At 35.8% G+C, this 18552-nt stretch overlaps 1 protein-coding gene across 1 annotated transcript in view; it reads left to right on the forward strand.

Moving 5' to 3' along the window:
- The window catches only part of prss12 (serine protease 12), a 43847-nt gene extending 30233 nt beyond the window's left edge, over positions 1-13614 (forward strand). The window contains exons 9-13 of the mRNA XM_056256894.1: positions 983-1185; positions 2805-2883; positions 3039-3161; positions 8069-8367; positions 12949-13614. Coding sequence (XP_056112869.1) covers positions 983-1185; positions 2805-2883; positions 3039-3161; positions 8069-8367; positions 12949-13256 — 1012 coding nt within the window. The 3' untranslated portion in view covers positions 13257-13614. The remainder of the gene's footprint in view (positions 1-982; positions 1186-2804; positions 2884-3038; positions 3162-8068; positions 8368-12948) is intronic.
- The last annotated feature ends 4938 nt before the right edge of the window (positions 13615-18552 follow it).

Here is an 18552-nt window from a genome sequence, read left to right on the forward strand (position 1 = left end):
CTATAGCATTAAGATAAAGACTCTAAAACCTTGTGTTGTAATGTTGCCAAATGACACACAAATAGTCAAATATGCTCAGAAGAACAGAAAGAGAAACATTTTCTATCACAATAGGAAATTTATTTCACAATTAATTTATTTAGCAATAGGCTCTGGTCCATTTCATCAATGGTTTGTTTTTTCTTGTTTGGAAGTGATAATAAGATTTTATAAGTTCAGTTATGAATCATGCAATGTGTTATTGTTTAGCTCAGATTACAAAACTAAGAAGACTGTCAGATTTACACACACTAATGTGATCAACACCTTCCCTCACGCTCACCTCCTGGGGGGGTGGGGGGCGGGAGGTCAGAGGTCAGGTTATTACACTGTAACTGATGCTCATATCTGATGAGCTCAGTTCTCTCAGCTGGAGTTGGCGACACTTCTCTTGTGTTAAGTTTGATAATCTGTGCTTGCCTGTGTATGTATTTTGCGATATGCTATATGTTTCTCTTAAGTGAATACTCTTGAAACCCTCTTGAAAATACTCGTATAAAAAGTATTGAGAATACTCTTGAAAAAGTGTTTGACTATGCTTGTACAGTAGGTAACACAAACTACAGGATTATGATCAATCAGCACACATCTCAAGCTTTTACACAACAGCAGTGGTATTTTAGTATTATTTATGTACTATTATAGTATTTAATAATATTTTGAATTAACATTTATTTTAATAGTTTATGTTTTCATTTTAATTTTAGTTTAGGTTATAGTCGTTTTGTTATGTGGTTTTGATTTGTTGAAACATTTCTAATTTTAAAAGTTTAATTTATTTAAATAATATTTATATTTTATTTCAGCTTTATTTCAATTAATGACAATGAGCAATTTTAATAAACATTTTTTAAATAGTTTTAGATTTAGTTTTACTTAACAATAACAACAGTTTTGAAAAAAAAAGTAACAAAATGTATCTTTTACTGTCATTCTTTTGCAGTGGGCTGGCTAAAGCTCGTGTAATGGCGTATTTTGGTGAAGGCGAGGGGCCTATTCACATTGACAACGTAAAGTGTACGGGTGGGGAAAATTCTCTGACTGACTGTATCAAACAGCAGTTTGGGACACACAACTGTCGCCATAGTGAAGATGCTGGTGTTATTTGTGACTATGGGTTACAGAAGGATTCTGCTGGGGTCAAAGGTGGGACATTCTTCTTGATCCTCTCATAGCTACAGCATTCACGTACTGTATGTGATACTGGCAAGGTTTATTTCCCAAACCTGTATGAATTTCTCTCTTTCATGGAACATTATAGGAGTAGTTTACCAGAATGTTGATGCAGCTCTTTTCTATACAATAAAAGTTTCAAGATTCAAAAATGACATAAATCCATAATAGTACAAGAAAAGTAGTGTTTACTTTAACTGAATTAAAAAGAGCAGTGTGAACATTTGGCCTAACATCTCCTTTTGTGTTCTTACAGGTAAAAAAAAAAAAAAAAAAAAAAAAATCACATGGTTTAGGAAAGACAGGAGGGGGAGTAAATTATGACTCAATTTTCATGTTAGGATTTCTTTTAGGCACGTCATTGAATGAACTGCAATTGAATAAACAGACATTATTGGACTTTACAAAATTATCTGACTTCATTGTAATTGGTGGTCAAAAGGGAAAAATGTAAAAAGGGAAAATGTACATTTTGAAGCACAGGTAAATGTGGTGTCCTGGAGAGTGGTTTTGAATGATAGATTTAGAGATCCTCACACCTGTAAAAATACTTGAATCCATTTAAAAGCAAGAGTGAAAGATGAAACCTATCAGATCAGATCTCTAGTTTGGGCTGGAGTGGAGTGTGTGTTATGTCTGCGCTAAAGGATGTGGTTTGGCTCGCCATCTCATGATTACTGGCACTTAGACTTCATTTATGCTTTATTATTCTTATCAATCTAATAACTCGCTAGTTTATCCGGCCTGCAGTGCTTTCTCCATTAAACCCTGAAGGACACATAAGCTACACACACATCTTTTTGTGTTATTATATGTTATACTAATCTACATTCTTAGGTCCATCAAGCAGTTCTGTATGCACACACACACAAATGCATGCACAAAAACATGCCCATGTCCCATTTCACCCCCCAAATCAAAAAGATGAAAAATAAAGAATTTATATTGTGCATCTCATTACCATAATGCCCCATTATTTTCAGTGATACTTTTAAATATAATCTTTTTATAGTACATTTTTTGGTCACACATTAGATTAGAGTCCAATTCTCACTATTAACTATCTATTAACCATGACTTTTGCCTCAAACTCCTAATTACTGCTTATTAATAGTTAGTAAGGTAGTTTAGTTATTGTAAGGTAAAGTTTAGGTATTGGGTAGGATTAAGGGATGTAGAATATGGTCATGGAGAATAAGGCATTAATATGTGCTTTATAAGTACTAATAAACAGCCAATATCCTAGTAATATGTTTGCTAATAAGCAACTAGTTAATAATGAGAATTGAACCCTAAACTAAAGTGTTACCCATTTTTCTTTAAATAAGCATAAAGGCAGTACAACAAACACTGACATGATGTAAATAATACTGTTTATGTTATTTATATAAATAATTTAATACCTAAATTATTAATATTATATAAACACATTACAGTAATGACAAGAAGATTCCTAGGCTTCATTTTCCATATGCAAAATATATTTTTTATTTATGTATTTTGATTTGCTGTGAAATAGAACCAAGGGAGATGTTCCTAACAGATTCACCCATACATGCTTTATAGAAACATGTGTTTGCTTCACATTACAGAGGCAGTGGGCTCCATGTGTGGTCTAAGACCCTCTCATACCCGTCAGAAGAGAATAATAGGAGGGAAAAACTCTATACGGTAAGCAGAGAGGGTCAAAATGTATACAAACATCTTTGACATAACAAATGACACATTTGAAAATAATTGTTAATGTGGTCGAAATGAGAAGATGAATGTGTAGAGCGGTTAAAATGGAAATTTATAGTGTTTGTGTGTGTGTCTGTGTGGTGTAGTGGGGGCTGGCCGTGGCAGGCAGCTGTGCGTATGCGGGGGTCTCAGGCAGATGGAAGGTTGGTATGTGGAGCCACTTTGATAAACAGCTGCTGGATCCTCACCTCGGCTCACTGCTTTAAGAGGTACTTACACAGATACATATGGACAGGTATATCTTCATTCTGTATCACATCTGCAAGGCATAAATAAAGCACACACAAATATGTACACACACTTCTTTCTTGTGCTTCCAATTTTCCACTGTGACTCACACAGCTAGATAACACAAATAGGCTGAAATACAAACAAAACATATTTCTAATTGTCTATTTTAAACAACATTCCTTCACACACTTCCTCTGTAGCCTGTACCCAATTATGTAATCATTATTTGTGACTTGCAAATAAACACTCTTAATCATTCTAGCTGCAAAACAAACATAGTTAAATAGTTCCAATAATTCAAATTCAACAACAAAGGCAGAGCAACCAAATCAAAATATTCGCCATTCAGTGAAGATGTCACACTGCAAAAAAACCATCAAATATACCCTTAACTTTTACCTTGTTTTCTAGTAAAAATATACAGTATCTACATTTGTTTTAAGTCAGTGAGAATTTTATTTTTATTTTTTGGAGGAAAGAAATCAATACTTAATTTGATTGAAAGTGACAGTAAAGACATTTATAATGTTACAAAAGATTCTATTTCAAACAAATGCTGTTCTTTTGAACTTCCTATTCATCAAAGAATCCTAAAAAAAAAAAAAACTGTATAACTGACAGACCAACAACTGTTTCAACATTGATAATAATAATAAATGTTTCTTGAGCATCAAATCCTCATATTATACTGATTTGTGAAGGATCATTTGACACTGAAGACACTGACACTGGTGATGCTGAAAATTCAGCTTTGATCACAGGAATAAATTACACTTTACTATATATTCACACAGAAAACAGCTGATTTACACTGGAATAATATTTAATACTATAACTGATTTTTGTTGTATTTTTAATCAAATAAGCGCAGCCATGGTTAGCAGAAGAGAATTCTTTTAAAAGTATTTAAAATCGTACCGACCCCAAACTTTTGAACGGTAGTGTATATATGTACATAGTTTTTAAATTTAAAATGTAATGTAAAGCTTAAGTAATTTATGTGGTCAACTTCATCTACATTACTTTTACTCATTAGAATGCAAACATTTCTCTCTCTTCCTGAACACTACAGAAATATGGAGTGCTTTCTTCAGCATTATTTAAGGATTTTGGAGCACTCAAGGCAAAATAAGAATTAAAAAAAAAAGTATTTATAGAAAAGATAATCCACATTTGACTCTAGAGTTGCATTAACACTATTATATTTGTAGATCCACAATGTGGCAAAATTATAAAATTCATTCCTAAAATAAAGCAATAATTAAAATAAAAATCTTAGCAAAACTGAGCCTTTAAGGCAAATTTGTTCCTCTTAAAGATAGTTACTCTCATGTGAAATAAGAAATTCTCTAGCTCAAACGGGGTAGCAGGGCTGTTGTTTTGAATATTGCTAACTCAATGGCTTGTTGCTAAGCAATAATACATCCTATCTATCCCAAAATGACACTACATGCAATTAGCCACAGACCCTTCATGCTACATTTGATGAATTTTCACCAAAGGGATAAAACATTTTAGCTGTTCACATTAAGGAAGAATAATAATAGTATGCCAGAGGAAAAGCGATAAAAAACATGTCCACACAAACACTTTCTGCTTCCCATAAGGATCGGTCTAGTAAATGATCTGTCTTCAGTTCAGGTCTGAGACTGTGCTGCATTTCCACATTACTGTGAAGAATGTATGTTAGTGGCAGTTTCCTGAACCATTTAGGGTTACATTTTAAAAAAAGGGTCTCAGTAGAAATACGTTGGCCGTGTGAGTGGTTTAAGTAAGATTGAATCTGTTTTTTATCAACTAGTCCAAGCACTGAGCCCTCAGAATATGATCCATGACATCAGACTACTGCTAAAGTTTCCTCTAGTTACACGCTCTCCTACACAGAGCTATAAATCTAGATACCTTTGCGGCCCCCTCCCTCTTTTTCCTCGTACACGTACACACACTTTTTCAAGAATGCAATTAATAGCATGCAGAACAGCATAACAGTTGTTTTAAATCATTTGAGATCATTTAGCTCGAGAGGACTAAAGTTAGTCTCTCACTTCCGAGTTTACAGAGGGTAACATGACATTTGTGCAAAAATAGCATGTACAAACACACACACACACACATTAGCTCTAAACTATTTTAATGCTGTGTGCCGAGTTGTTGGCAAACCTTAATTAAACTCCGGGGTTACAACCGACGTGGCATTAAAGCCCTAATGTCGGAACTGCCATAATGTTCAAACTAAGAGTTTGATAGCTGTCAACAGATCCAGCTTCCGGCTCAACAGAGTCTTAGACTAGGGAGCAAATGTGAGTTACCAATTAATAGAGTACCGGTACTGAACTTTATCAGTTATTGGCCATATATAGAGATCTTTTAATTTGGTAGCAGCTGAAATTGGATATTTATTTGGAAATGCCAATTTCCCCTATTTCTACATTTATATTGACTTTTGCTGTCAGTCTATTGACTCACTTAAAGTCTAAAAAAATAATAGTTTAATCATACTATATTAAAAGTTTAAGTTGTAATTTCCAGGCCTAGAATAGTCATTAGTCAAATTACAATAATACAAAAAAATGATTCAGTAAGGAAGCTTTAAACACAACAGCACATCTGTTTTCAATATTGATAATATCAATATTGTTTCTTAAGCAGCAAATCAGCATTATTAGAATGATTTCCTTTTTCATCAAATACACACACACACACACACACACGTGTCTATATATAAAATATATATATTTTTTCCCCTAACATTTATATAAATACATTTTCGAATAGACTACCATCTATAGGTTTGATAAGGTAAGACACTGGAGAGGTGACCACAAACTATAGGGATAATGGTTGGGGGTTGATTATCCAGATTCAAATATGGGTTCAAGTGCAATATGTCAGAGCACTACCCACTTGGCTATGTCTCAGACAGAATAACCTCATAATAACCTAAATGAGATCAGTACTTCAGTTAGGATTAATGTTGATTGTGAGTATTAGAAGCTTAATATATACAGTGTCAGGCTCCGAACTGCCCTTTCCAGAGTGTCTCTCATGAAGAGACTTTGAGAATGTGGTGCTGATCCTGCCAGACCAAGAGTGTCATTCCGGACAGGGCAGATCCTTTTTCCAGAAAAGACCTGACCGTGTAACGGGACACTGCTGTCTCTCTCTCTGGCACCACACATATATTTCCGTTACACACCAATGGTTTCAATCACTAACAAGCAGACAGGAGGGCACAAACACACACACACACACACACACACACACACACACACACACACACACACACACACACACACACACACACACACACACACACACACACACACACACACTACAGTGCAAACAACAGATCTTGATTCTGTTTATTCCCTACTCCTATACACATTATAAGGAAAATATTTATGTACTATAAAAGTAATAGGCATTTCTATGTTTTTTCTACCCACCCTTATGTTATATATATATAAACCTGAGGAGAAAAATGCAACTGTGGCTGCCAATAGAATACAATAATTGTAATTAATCTAACACTTTTCTTTTTTTCTTTTATATAATTATTATATATTATAAAAAATAAGTAAAAACCAACAACCTTACAGTCTATTAAAGACTGGCAAGCACAGGAAACTTTTTGTTTCATGCAAAGACCTTTGTGAGTGTGATGTCATGGTGTTGGGTTTATGGAAAAAGAAAACTTCCTGTATGTATCTGTTTTCACCAACCGACCGTGACTGTGGTTTTGCAAGTGTGTGTTTGTGAGTGCACATGGTTTGGCTTTGGGACCATAAGATTGGTTGAGATGAAGTTCCTGAGGAAGGGACCGGATTTGTCATTTGAGGACTTATTTGAGTGGCACATAGAAAAGTCGCAAATCATCCTGTGATAATGTATTACGCTGCTGTGCTGTCCCGGATACTTGTTTGATGATTCACTGTGTTCTGTTGTGTTGTTCAGTCTTGCTGAATGTGTCCTGTCTGTATGCCCTCTCTTATCTCTTTTTTAGTAATTTTATTATTAACTTTTTGCCTCAAGTTATAATAGTATAGCCAATGTGAATGGCCTATACTAAATAAAAAGACCTAAATAAATGAAAAATAAAACACTTAAACCCAATATCCATCATTTTAAGTGCATTTAGGCATTTCAATTTGTACATCTTGAAAAACAGATAATCATTTTTAAGATTTAAAAATTAGGAGTGTTGTTCAATTTTTTAGTGTTTTTAAAGATTAACTTTAAGTGATCATTAGATGATGGAAAAGGTATTCTAAATATAAAAATAAAGAATGAGCATGCACAAATAATTTTTCAGATTTAGATTTAGATTTAAAAAAAATGCAGCCTTGGTGAGCATATGTATTATTTAGAAATAATACAGTAAAAACAGAAATAATTATTATTACAATTTAAAATAAAACTTTTTCTAATTGAATATATTTTAAAATGTAATTTATTCCTGTGATGGCAAAGCTGGATTTTCAGTCACATGATCCTTCAGAAATTATACTAATGTGCTTATCTGGTGCTCAAGAAACATTTCTTATTATTATCTACGTTGAAAACAGTGCTGCTTAATATTTTTGTGGAAACTGTGATACACTTTTTTTTGTTCAGGATTCTTTGATAAAGAGAAAATGGAAAATAAATTTCAAATAGAAATCTTTTGTAAAATAAACTTTTGAATGGTAGTGTATGTAACCTTAATTAAAAAGTCTCTAATATTAGCCGATTACCAATGTGTTTTCACCGATCACAAATATATATTTTCACCAAAATATTGTGCATAGATTCAGTTTTGGTAATCACCAAGTGGTCATGGTTATTGGCTGATTAGTGATGTCTGACCAATATGTAAGTTACGGGTCTGTTGTGTGCTCTTTCTTAGATACGGTAACAGCACTGGGCTGTATAAAGTTCGTGTGGGTGATTATCACTCTCTGGTTCCTGAAGAGTACGAGGAAGAATACGCCGTGGAAAAGATCGTCCTTCACCCACGCTACCATGATGACAGTAATGACTACGACCTGGCACTGGTGCGTGTGTCTGGCCACAGAGCTCACAGGGGTGTCACGGGCGAGTGCGTCATGCTGAACCGTTTCGTGCTGCCCGCGTGCCTGCCAGTGCGGAGGGAAAAAGTGCCAAAGGACATCGGGAACTGCTACATCACAGGCTGGGGAGACACAGGTCGGAGATTCCATAAAACACACACACACACACACACACACACTTTTTTATGGATTTACACGCTCTCCCTAAATATTTCCTTAAAACTAAAGAAATTGAATGCAGATCTGATGCGGAAACAATTAGACAGCCTCAAACTTTCCTTCTTGAAATGAAGGATGCTTTGAGCACAATTAGAACAAGAACTGAGGCTGTGCGTGTAAAACAGATGTGCTATTGGCTCTATTGAATAGCACAGGCTGACGGGCACTAGATGTGATCAGACAGTGTGAAAGTAGAACTGACAGCGATGATCACACACTGTAAGATATCCGTCTTTGTTCTGTGTGAAACGATCACTCTCTCACGGTGTCGTTCTCACCATCTGACAGACATTTACAAACTCCTGGAGGAAATACAAGTAAAAGTTTTAGTAAAATGGTGAATTTATTTTAACGGATGTACAAATGAGGAAAAAAACAAGCAGTTTCAGCAGTGCTGCAGTACTGAATTTCAAGAGTAAATCAGAGTAGTACAAAAACTAGAGCAGAAGTGTATAGAAAAATGCCCTTTTTTATGAATATAAGTGATCACCTTTGTGAAAAAGGTAGTATACACTTAAGCGTACTTTTAAAACATTTAGTTCACACCTGCTGTAATTATATTATTTAAAAGTATGTTATTTCTGTAATAAGTACTCTTTTTAAGACATTTAATTGCATGTTAATTGCAAATGAATGAAAATGCCTTATTTTACTTTTTTGACTCATTTCTTTAGACGTAAATTCATAATTACTTCTATTGTCTGAAATATGAAAAGTGTACTGGTTAATGTACTGACAATCATTTATGGTAAACTAAAATATACTTGAATGTGATTTCTATTGAAACTTGTATGTCATGTATTTAAATATATTTGTTACACTTGACTTTTGTAATGAAGATGTTGCAATTTAGTACATTTAAAATATATTAACTTTAAATGTATTATTGAATAACTCACTACAGTTAAAATGATCCACCGCTTAAAAAAAAAAAAAGTATATATATATATATAGTTTAGGGGTGGAACGGTACACAGAAGTCACGGTTCGGTTCATACCTCGGTTCAGACGTCACGGTTCGGTACGATTTCGGTACAATGGAGGGAAAAGCAAAACAAAAATGCAGAAGGCTTTTTTTATAAATGTCTTAAGCCTTGTATTTTTAAAATAAGTTTTATTAATAAAGGCATAGAACCAGTTTATTTGTAGTGCACTGACAGTAGTTTTATATAATTAGTTTATTAATTAAATGATTAAAAAGATGAAAAGACCTTGAGATATGTTTGGTAATTGTACCTGAATGAATTTAAAATTAATTTGCTATTTCAGATCAATATATTTGTTTTCCTTCATTTTAATTAACCCTAACTTTATTCTCATCTGAATTATAAATAATTGATTTCCGTATAAAATAATACTACCATTAAAAACTTTTGTTAACAGTTGTAGGTTACAGTTTGACAAGAGTTTAGAGTGTGACAAAAGCACAGTTGTGTTTTATTGCGAGTGTACACAAATATAAGTAAACACTTTGCAGGTTTAATGATGTCCTGTAGGAAAAAAATGACGGAGTATGTTTTTATGTTTCCACTGTTCGATCGGCCGTGCCTCTGACACACACACACACACACACACATATACACACACACTGTTCGATCGCGCGATTCGCGCCCGCGCCTTTCTCTCTCTCTCTCGCACACACACACACTGTTCATCGCGCCCCTCTCTCTCTCTCTCTCTCTCTCTCGCACACACACACACACACACACACACACACACACTCCAGCATTGCAATCTTGATCGCAGCCTGTTCATTGCTGCGTTCACAGTCACACCAAAAGCTAATAGAGCGAAATTTATCGCTATTTAAGAGGGTTTTTTTTTATTCGTACCGTGTATTCTCCGTGCAAATTCGTGCACCGAACCGTGACGCCCGTACCGTTTCGGTTCAATACGAATACATGTACCGTTCCACCCCTAATATAGTTACTACTATATACTAAGGTTTGAAGTACACTACATGTGCACATTCAATGAAAGCGCAGTCCTTTTTCCATAAGACCATAGACTTACTTTAAGGAATAATTCACCCAAAAAATTTAAATGCATTTATTGTCATTATTTACATGCCGTTCCAAACTCGTGTTTTCTTCTTTATTGTGCAGCATACAAAATATATTTTGAAACATGTTTCAACTGTTACTGTCCGTACAATGAAAGACAATGGGGATCGAAAACACAGTTCACATTTTTGGGTGAACTATTCCTTTAAGGTCATAGGTGTGTTCTTGTTCGTGGCTCATCTTTTCAGAATTTAGATTCTGAATTACTCGTTTTACAATAGAATGTCGACTTAAAGGATAACTAACATATGTTATAAAGTTGTTTGGTGTGAAAAGTTCACTGATTTGAATGGAAAACAGCTTGTTTCACTTGAACTTGAACAATACAACAAGTGTGGGAATTTTTAAACAATTAAACATTTGACAGCATTTGTAGGAATTTACTAATACATGATACAATTGTTTTTGTGTTTCTGATTTTCTGTTTGCTGAACATGTAGATCATTTTATCAGTATAACATCTGTTTTTCTGCAACAATCGGGCATCATCCATCTCAAACATTTAGTAATTATTTGCATCCTTGGTGGTATTTGCAAACAAGGTTGCATATTTGCGTGAGGGTATTTGTAAGCACTGGTTTATGAATGAGCACATGACGTGAGTGCCAATTTAACATGTTCATAATGACAAAATTAGTCTGCATTAGTGTTCTGTGGGATTATGAGGCTGTGAAATGATGCCATTTGTAAATTTCTCCAACCAGACGTCCAGTGAGACAGAGAGATAACAAAAATATTAGCAGCTAGCTTCAGTTGCAGATACCTACACACACATAATAAACTCTTACAAACATTTTTAGTTGGGAATAAATAGTAAATAGGCTATCTTCTTGTGAAAAAGACGATCTCTTTAGCATACTTTTACTTATTATGGACATACTTTAAAACAATGTACTTACTGTACAGTAGGTGTGAACGGAATGTAATGTTTTTAAGTTCTTAATTGCATGATAATTGCAGTTAAAGTAAAGTGTATTATAGTTTAAATTTATATTAAATGAAATTAGTGGGGAATTAGTAACTTTTAATTTGACATTATTACAAAGTGCACCTTTTAAGAAACATATTCACCCAAAAATGAATAGTATCCCATAACTTACTCACCAAGCCATCCTATGTCTATATACTTTTTTTTCTTTCTGCCAAACACAATTGGAATTAAATTAAAAAAAATATCCTGGCTCTTCCAAGCTTTTTAATGGGAGTGAATGGTAACTTGGATTTTGAAGCCCAAACAAGCACATTCATCCATCATAAAAGTAATCCATCCGGCTCCAGAGGGTTAATGAAGAAAATCGATGCGTTTTTGCACGAAAAATATCCATATTTACAACATTATAAACTATAATCACTGGCTTTCGGAGTTTCGGACGAAGAGTGACCTCTGACCCGACGCATGACGTATTGATGAACGCCGAAGCGCAGAGGATAAAGCAAAACAAAACACCGGTCATGAATTAGAAGTCTAAAACAAGAATTTTTAAAGACAAATGTCAGAGGAGCTTGAGTTTTCTTGCCCAGTTCTATTTGTTTTGACCGCGAGAGGCGTCTACTCTCACCTAACTTACGCTACTCCTACATCCTACTACGTCATGCGTCGGGTCAGAGGTCACTTTTTTTCCGCCGGAACTAGACTCACGTACGGCCGTTACCGGAAGCCAGTGATTATAGTTTATAAAGTTATAAATATGAATATTTGTCTTATAAAAACACACCACTTTGCTTCAGAAGGCCTTCATTAACACCCTGGAGCCGAATGGATTACTTTTATGATGGATGCGCTTTTTTGGGCTTCAAAATCCAAGTTACCATTCACTCCCATTATAAAGCTTGGAAGAGCCAGGATATTTTTTAATATAACTCCGATTGTGTTTGTCTGAAAAAAGAAAATCGTATACATCTAGGATGGCTTGAGGGCGAGTAAATTATGGGATCATTTTCATTTTGGGGTGAACTACACTTAAAGTGGCCTTTTATTTAATTTAAGTGCACATTCAATACAATTTAGTGCATGCATTTCTTATCTGGCCACACCTTTCCAGCCGTCTAGTCTCATCAAAAAAGACAGACATGACAGAGCTGTAATCAGAGGCTGACACAGAACATGAGGAAGTCATCAAGGAACTACAGTGTGTAATTATAATGTCAGTGTCAAGCATCTACAGATGATCATGTGACGTGCTGATGGTGGGGCTTCATTCTAATGGCCACGCTGTGTTGTAAATCCCCTGTGGAGTCTTTGAGTAGTCTTCTCTCAGTAAGTGGCCTTAACAGAATTCTAAAGTGAGATGAATGAAGTGTGTGATCAGAAAAACGACAGCACACTCCATTGCATACGTGAACAGTTAAGTCTGATCACTTCCAGACTTCAAGTTTAAAGAATGGAAGACTTTCTGACCCGTTGGATTTTTCCCCCCCCTCTTTTCTTTTCTCAGGCCGTGCATATTCAAAAACTCTTCAGCAGGCCTCGATTTCTGTTCTGAGCAAGCGTCAGTGTGAGCAGCGCTATTCGGACCAGTTCACCAATCGCATGCTGTGTGCCGGCTCCTCTCAAGACGACCGCCGCGTGGACAGTTGTCGTGGAGATAGCGGAGGTCCGTTGGTGTGTGAGAGGCCGAATGGAAGTTGGGTTGTGTATGGGGTCACATCATGGGGTCACGCTTGTCGGCTGCAAGACGCACCCGGCGTCTACACCAAAGTCTCCGCCTTCGTGCCCTGGATTAAGAAGGTCATTGGCCAGTAGGACCCAATGGACATTTCAATCAACTGATAACAGACGTTCTGACTATGCGGGCAGAAAAATTAAGCACATTTTTAGATATTAGTTGAAAACAATTTTATAACTTGTTGAAGTTGTTATAACTAGCTGAAATTAAGTCTAGTATTCCACATAAGTCTTAAATGTCAATTACGTAGTGCCTGGCATCAGTATAGTCATAACAAAACTTGAACTTTTCTCTGAAATTACACTGCAAAAAAAAAAACATTTTCTTAATTAGTATTTTTGCTGTCCAGTAAAAATATCTAAACATCCTGAATGAATTTAGAGGAACAATTTATCAATACGTTTTTATTTTTAATATTAAAAAAAGATTAGATTAAGATTAGACTTGTTTTCAGAGAATACATCCTGAATTATTTTCTTACATCATTGCTCTTTTTTTTTTTTTGTATTTTAGTCATAAATCTTAAAGTTTGTGAGGTTTGTTTAACCCTTAAATGCATGAATGTTTCTCCAATCATTATTACACATTCGGGGCTTTAGTGACCCGGATCTATATCTTGCACGGATGGATCTCTATTTGCCGCAATAATATAAAACTCTTGACATTTTAATAGCAATTACAAAAGAATAAAATATAGCATATTTCGTTTTCTTTTGAAACTCGGAAGGGTTAAATTAGAGCAGATGCTTTTTACCATCATCGCTATCATCGTCAGAGCTCATTTCCCCAGTACATGTTGCGTTCACACTGCAGGGGCTTAATGCTCAATTCCGATTTTTTGAAAAAATTCGATTTTTTTGCAAGGCCGTTCACATTTCCAATTAAATGCGACCTATTGTGATCTCCTGTGTGAACGTGAAATGACCATACTGTCTATGGAAATGACCCAGAAGTTACCCGCATGCGCAGAAGAGTACTCAACGGTCAATTCCTATGTCAATTCCCGCCTACTTCAACGCAGAATTATGACGTTTGTTGCATATCAATGACGTGCGGGTCGGATACATGTGACCTGGCCGTTCAGATTGAAGTCGCATTTCAAAAGATCGGATACAGTTCGGATTTGGACCACATACCCAAGTGGCCTGGGTCGCATTTGAAAAGATCGGATCTGTGTCGTTCAGACTGTCATGAAAAGATCAGATACAGGTCGCATAGGGGCAAAAAAATCGGAATTGGGTCGTTTCAGCCTGCAGTGTGAACGTATTCGCCATCTCAACCATATTCTCAAAACTACAGTGCTCATTAACGTCTTCAAAATCAATATTTTGATCGCTCACACTATCATTGTGTCAGACATTGCCACCTTGAGGAATAAAGGTGAATTGCACTTACAGAGCCATCAGACTCCATTGTTGCGCAGAAAAAAAATACTTACACTAATATTACATACCTCGGGTCGCTAGCGAACCTATACGCTTTTTACAAAAAATGTATAAGAAAACAGACACTTTATCATTATATTTTTTTCTTGCTTATAATGAATTGATTGGGGAATACCAAGAAGGTTGATGTCTAACTTGATGTCTAAAATGAATGAGGGGGAGAGTAGTGAGTGATGTCCCGGGTCGCTAAAGACCCGAGGTATGCGTTTAAGGGTTAAAACAAGACAAAAAAATCTGTATTTGTTAAATTAACACTAAATGTATCTTGTTTTAAGGATGGTTAGATATTTTTAAGAAAAACACAGATTTAAAAAAAAAAAAAAAAATCAGTATTTGCAGAAGTTTTAAAGGCCCATCTTGATAGCGATGCATTTGGTGGTCTTAAATGGACATAATTTTAGGTCTTCATCCTTTTTTTTTTTTTTTTATATAAATGAAAGCACTTCTAGGTTGAAGAGACCACAATTGCGAGCATGAAATTATTGACCCTTAAAAGGAGTTAAGTAATCTGTATCTGTATACTGTATACCCTATGCCATTGAGAAACAGATACTATTTGAACATGTAAAAAGGGACAAGTAATGTTCCAATTTGATACATAGCGGACTGAAGACCGTTCCAATGGCTTGAAATCACATCAGGCTTTAATGCTGAAATGAGAAGATTGTGGATTTCCTGCCAAGAAATGTATGGTAATTCTAAACTCCTGGGATACGGTTACCATGCCATTGCTAAGTAACCGCCCACATCACCTCATCAGCACATTAGATGACATCATAATCCTCCACAGGAACCATGACATCATGTGTTATAGATCAGATGTTCATGATAATTGGACTGAGGCTTGCCATATTTCAACATGAGGACATCATCATTTGCTTAATATTTTTGCAGTGCCACACTCACTTCCAGAAGCCAGAGATCTGTGGGATATGGGAATTATGTGCAATGCAAAGCTGTTTATACCTCCTTGTTTTAGTGTTGTGATGAGGAGCATTTCATGTTAGCATTCATTTTCCGTGACTTCCATGAGCATGATTTATGAATGTAGTCTTGCTACAGACTACGCCCCTTTTTTTAACGCAATCCATTATTGTTATTATTGTTAAAAAAAGAGAAAACCTCTGATCAACCACAAGCTCTGTTATTTTGCACAAACTATGGTGTTGCAGGTTAGACTTTTATAAATTTCATGTTTTTCTTATACACGAGTCAGTCATATTGTAATATCGTGTTAATTAACTATGCTATGAAAACTGTCAAAAGTGTTAATTGTTCACACAGGGTCAATAACACAGTAGTGCGTAGTATTGCCATTATATATGTTAAAATATTTCGGAACTTGTGGCATGGTGCTTATTCTTGCCTAAAAAATAGTATGTCAAGTCATGTGTCAACTTAAAATCATAAAATACTTTAGATATACAATTGTCTGACAACCTCAGTTTGGAGCATTAAACATTTGTTGTTGGAATACTTGATGGAATATAGTAACTGTCAAAGAACTGTCAGCTTCTTAAACTGGAAAATTTAGTTTGAGGGAAATCTAAAAATGGTTTGACTGAGATTATAGGACAAGTTTATATATATATATATATAAAAATTGTGTGCCACTGCCAACAACAGTATATTCTGTGTGTGTTTGTGTGAACGCACATCCATATCTTGTATTTGAGGACGTTTTTAACAATCGTTGGCTTTAGGTTTTCTAAATACACAGTCAAGCTACACTTTTAGCAAGTCCAGCTTTCTGTGTTTTTGTTCACACAGTGGTCTAAATCAGTGTGTACAGACCTGACAGTGGAGTGTTAGGTCAGTCTTTTCAGAAAGCCCTTTGTTTACATGAGTTACAATGTACCTACAGGATCTCTCTCTGTGTGTGTGTGTTGACACTGCATTTCTAATACACTCTTCCTTTAAACTAATCTCTATGGAGACAAGTTTACTGTATGATGGGAAATGCTGAAATGAATTTTCAGAAATGGAGATTATTTGTTAGTAGCCTATTCATTCATATTGATTCACTGAATGAAAGTAAATCTGAATGAAAATAAAATTCAAGAGTCCTGCCAGAAGTACAAATACAGTAAATGTAAATCCGATACGTATGAGACCTCTGCGGTTCTAGGCAGGAGGGAGAGTTGTTTCTCTATGACTCTTTATCCAGTGACATTGTTCTGGCATGTGACAATCCAGACAGAGAGAGAGAGAGAGAGAGAGAGAGAGAGAGAGAGAGAGAGAGAGAGAACTCTGGTTCAGTGATTGACATTGAGAGCAGTGTTACAGCGCCATCCATTGGCCAAATTGGAACTCTCTAAATGAAACTTACTGTTTTATGTAGCCTATATTCCACGGTTTTATAATGCTTTACCTCATAAACGTATAGCCTTCTGATCTTCCAAGCACATGTACATAATATATCTCCCGTAATTCACAGTATTATTAAATTAACCAATCAGGAATAACCAATGTAATTGAGACCTTTTCCCTTTCTGAAGTAGAAGTATCACAAAACTATATAAACTGGTAGTAGCCTAATAGCCAGTTAAACTTCTCATTAGGCAATATCAGTTCTTGACCATATTAATAATCATTTAATTTATGATAATGTCTATAGGGGTATCACTATCTCTGACACATCAACAAAGAAATACACTAATATAAACATAAGCTGCAACTATATGATGGAGATTGTTTAATACCCCTCACAAAAAAAATACTGTGGTACTACTATAGTGCATTGTATCATATAGGGCAATACCATGGTACATGGTACTGGAATTCGTTTATCATGACATTTACATGGTACTCTGGTTCATGTACAAAACACCTTGGTACTTTGTTGTATGTGACATGCATACTAATGTAATGTGCGAAAAGTGTAGGTCAGGAATCCTCAACCCTGCTCCTGGAGAGATACGATCCTGCAGACTTCAGTTCTAACCCTGCTACACACCAGCCTGTAATTATCACGTAACCTGAAACACCTTGATTATCTGGTTCAAGTGTGTGTTGAGATCTGCAGGACGGTAGCTCTTCAGGAGCAGGGTTGGAGACCCCTGGTGTAGGTGATGTAAAGTCAGTCTATTTTTGGAAACGGGAAAAAAAGGTTAGGATCTAGGGCGCCCCCTGCTGCCCACCTACCAACCTTGCAGGCGGTGCCCTACTTCCAGCTTCACAAGGTCCCCTGGGGGCCCCTAATGCTAAACCCGCCCAGTACTAATCTAAACTCAAATCTAAATCTAAGTATATGGGCCCCTATAACTCCAGAGTGTGTGCACGTTAAGACAGGTAGGCCTACCCATGTAACCAGCGCTCCTGAAAAGATGCTCCAATCCCAGTGACGACACATGAAAAGCGCGTCTCGTTGAAGCGTTCTAAATGTCTCGGGATAATCCCGAGTAGCCTACATTTGACCGCGTTCGCGTGGCGTCTCCAGTTGTTCGGTGAGATTCAGATTTATTCACGAAATGAAACCGTTTGACAGATTGAAAGGTCACAATATTAATTCGCTAACTGAACATGCCAAAAGCTTTTTTTTTTTTTTTATCTGATAGGCTACATTTGTAGCTATGTATGTATAGGCTATGTATGTATCGGATTCGGTGTAATACAATTTCCAAGTATAAAGTAGGTAGCCTATAAATTTCCATATCCTTCAACATGGTATAATCCAACCTGTGTTAGTTTCGACACACAGGTGTGATCGGAGAGCAGATGATCCAGCTGAGGGACACAGACGCTAATGTAGCTACAGCTACTGTATGTCTTCCTGAGTAAACGAGGCCTACAGTAAGAAGACTTTGATATGACATTAAGAATTATTTTTTACACAACATCAGATCTTACCCGTAACCTCAGTTGTAAATGTCATGACCTACCTAATCCGTTGGTTGACTGGGTTTACCAGGCCTAAAAAGTGATTTTG

The sequence above is a fragment of the Rhinichthys klamathensis genome, unplaced genomic scaffold, assembly GCF_029890125.1.
Source record: "Rhinichthys klamathensis goyatoka isolate OS25496 unplaced genomic scaffold, OSU_Roscu_1.1 h1tg000133l_1, whole genome shotgun sequence".
Lineage (NCBI taxonomy): Eukaryota > Metazoa > Chordata > Actinopteri > Cypriniformes > Leuciscidae > Rhinichthys > Rhinichthys klamathensis.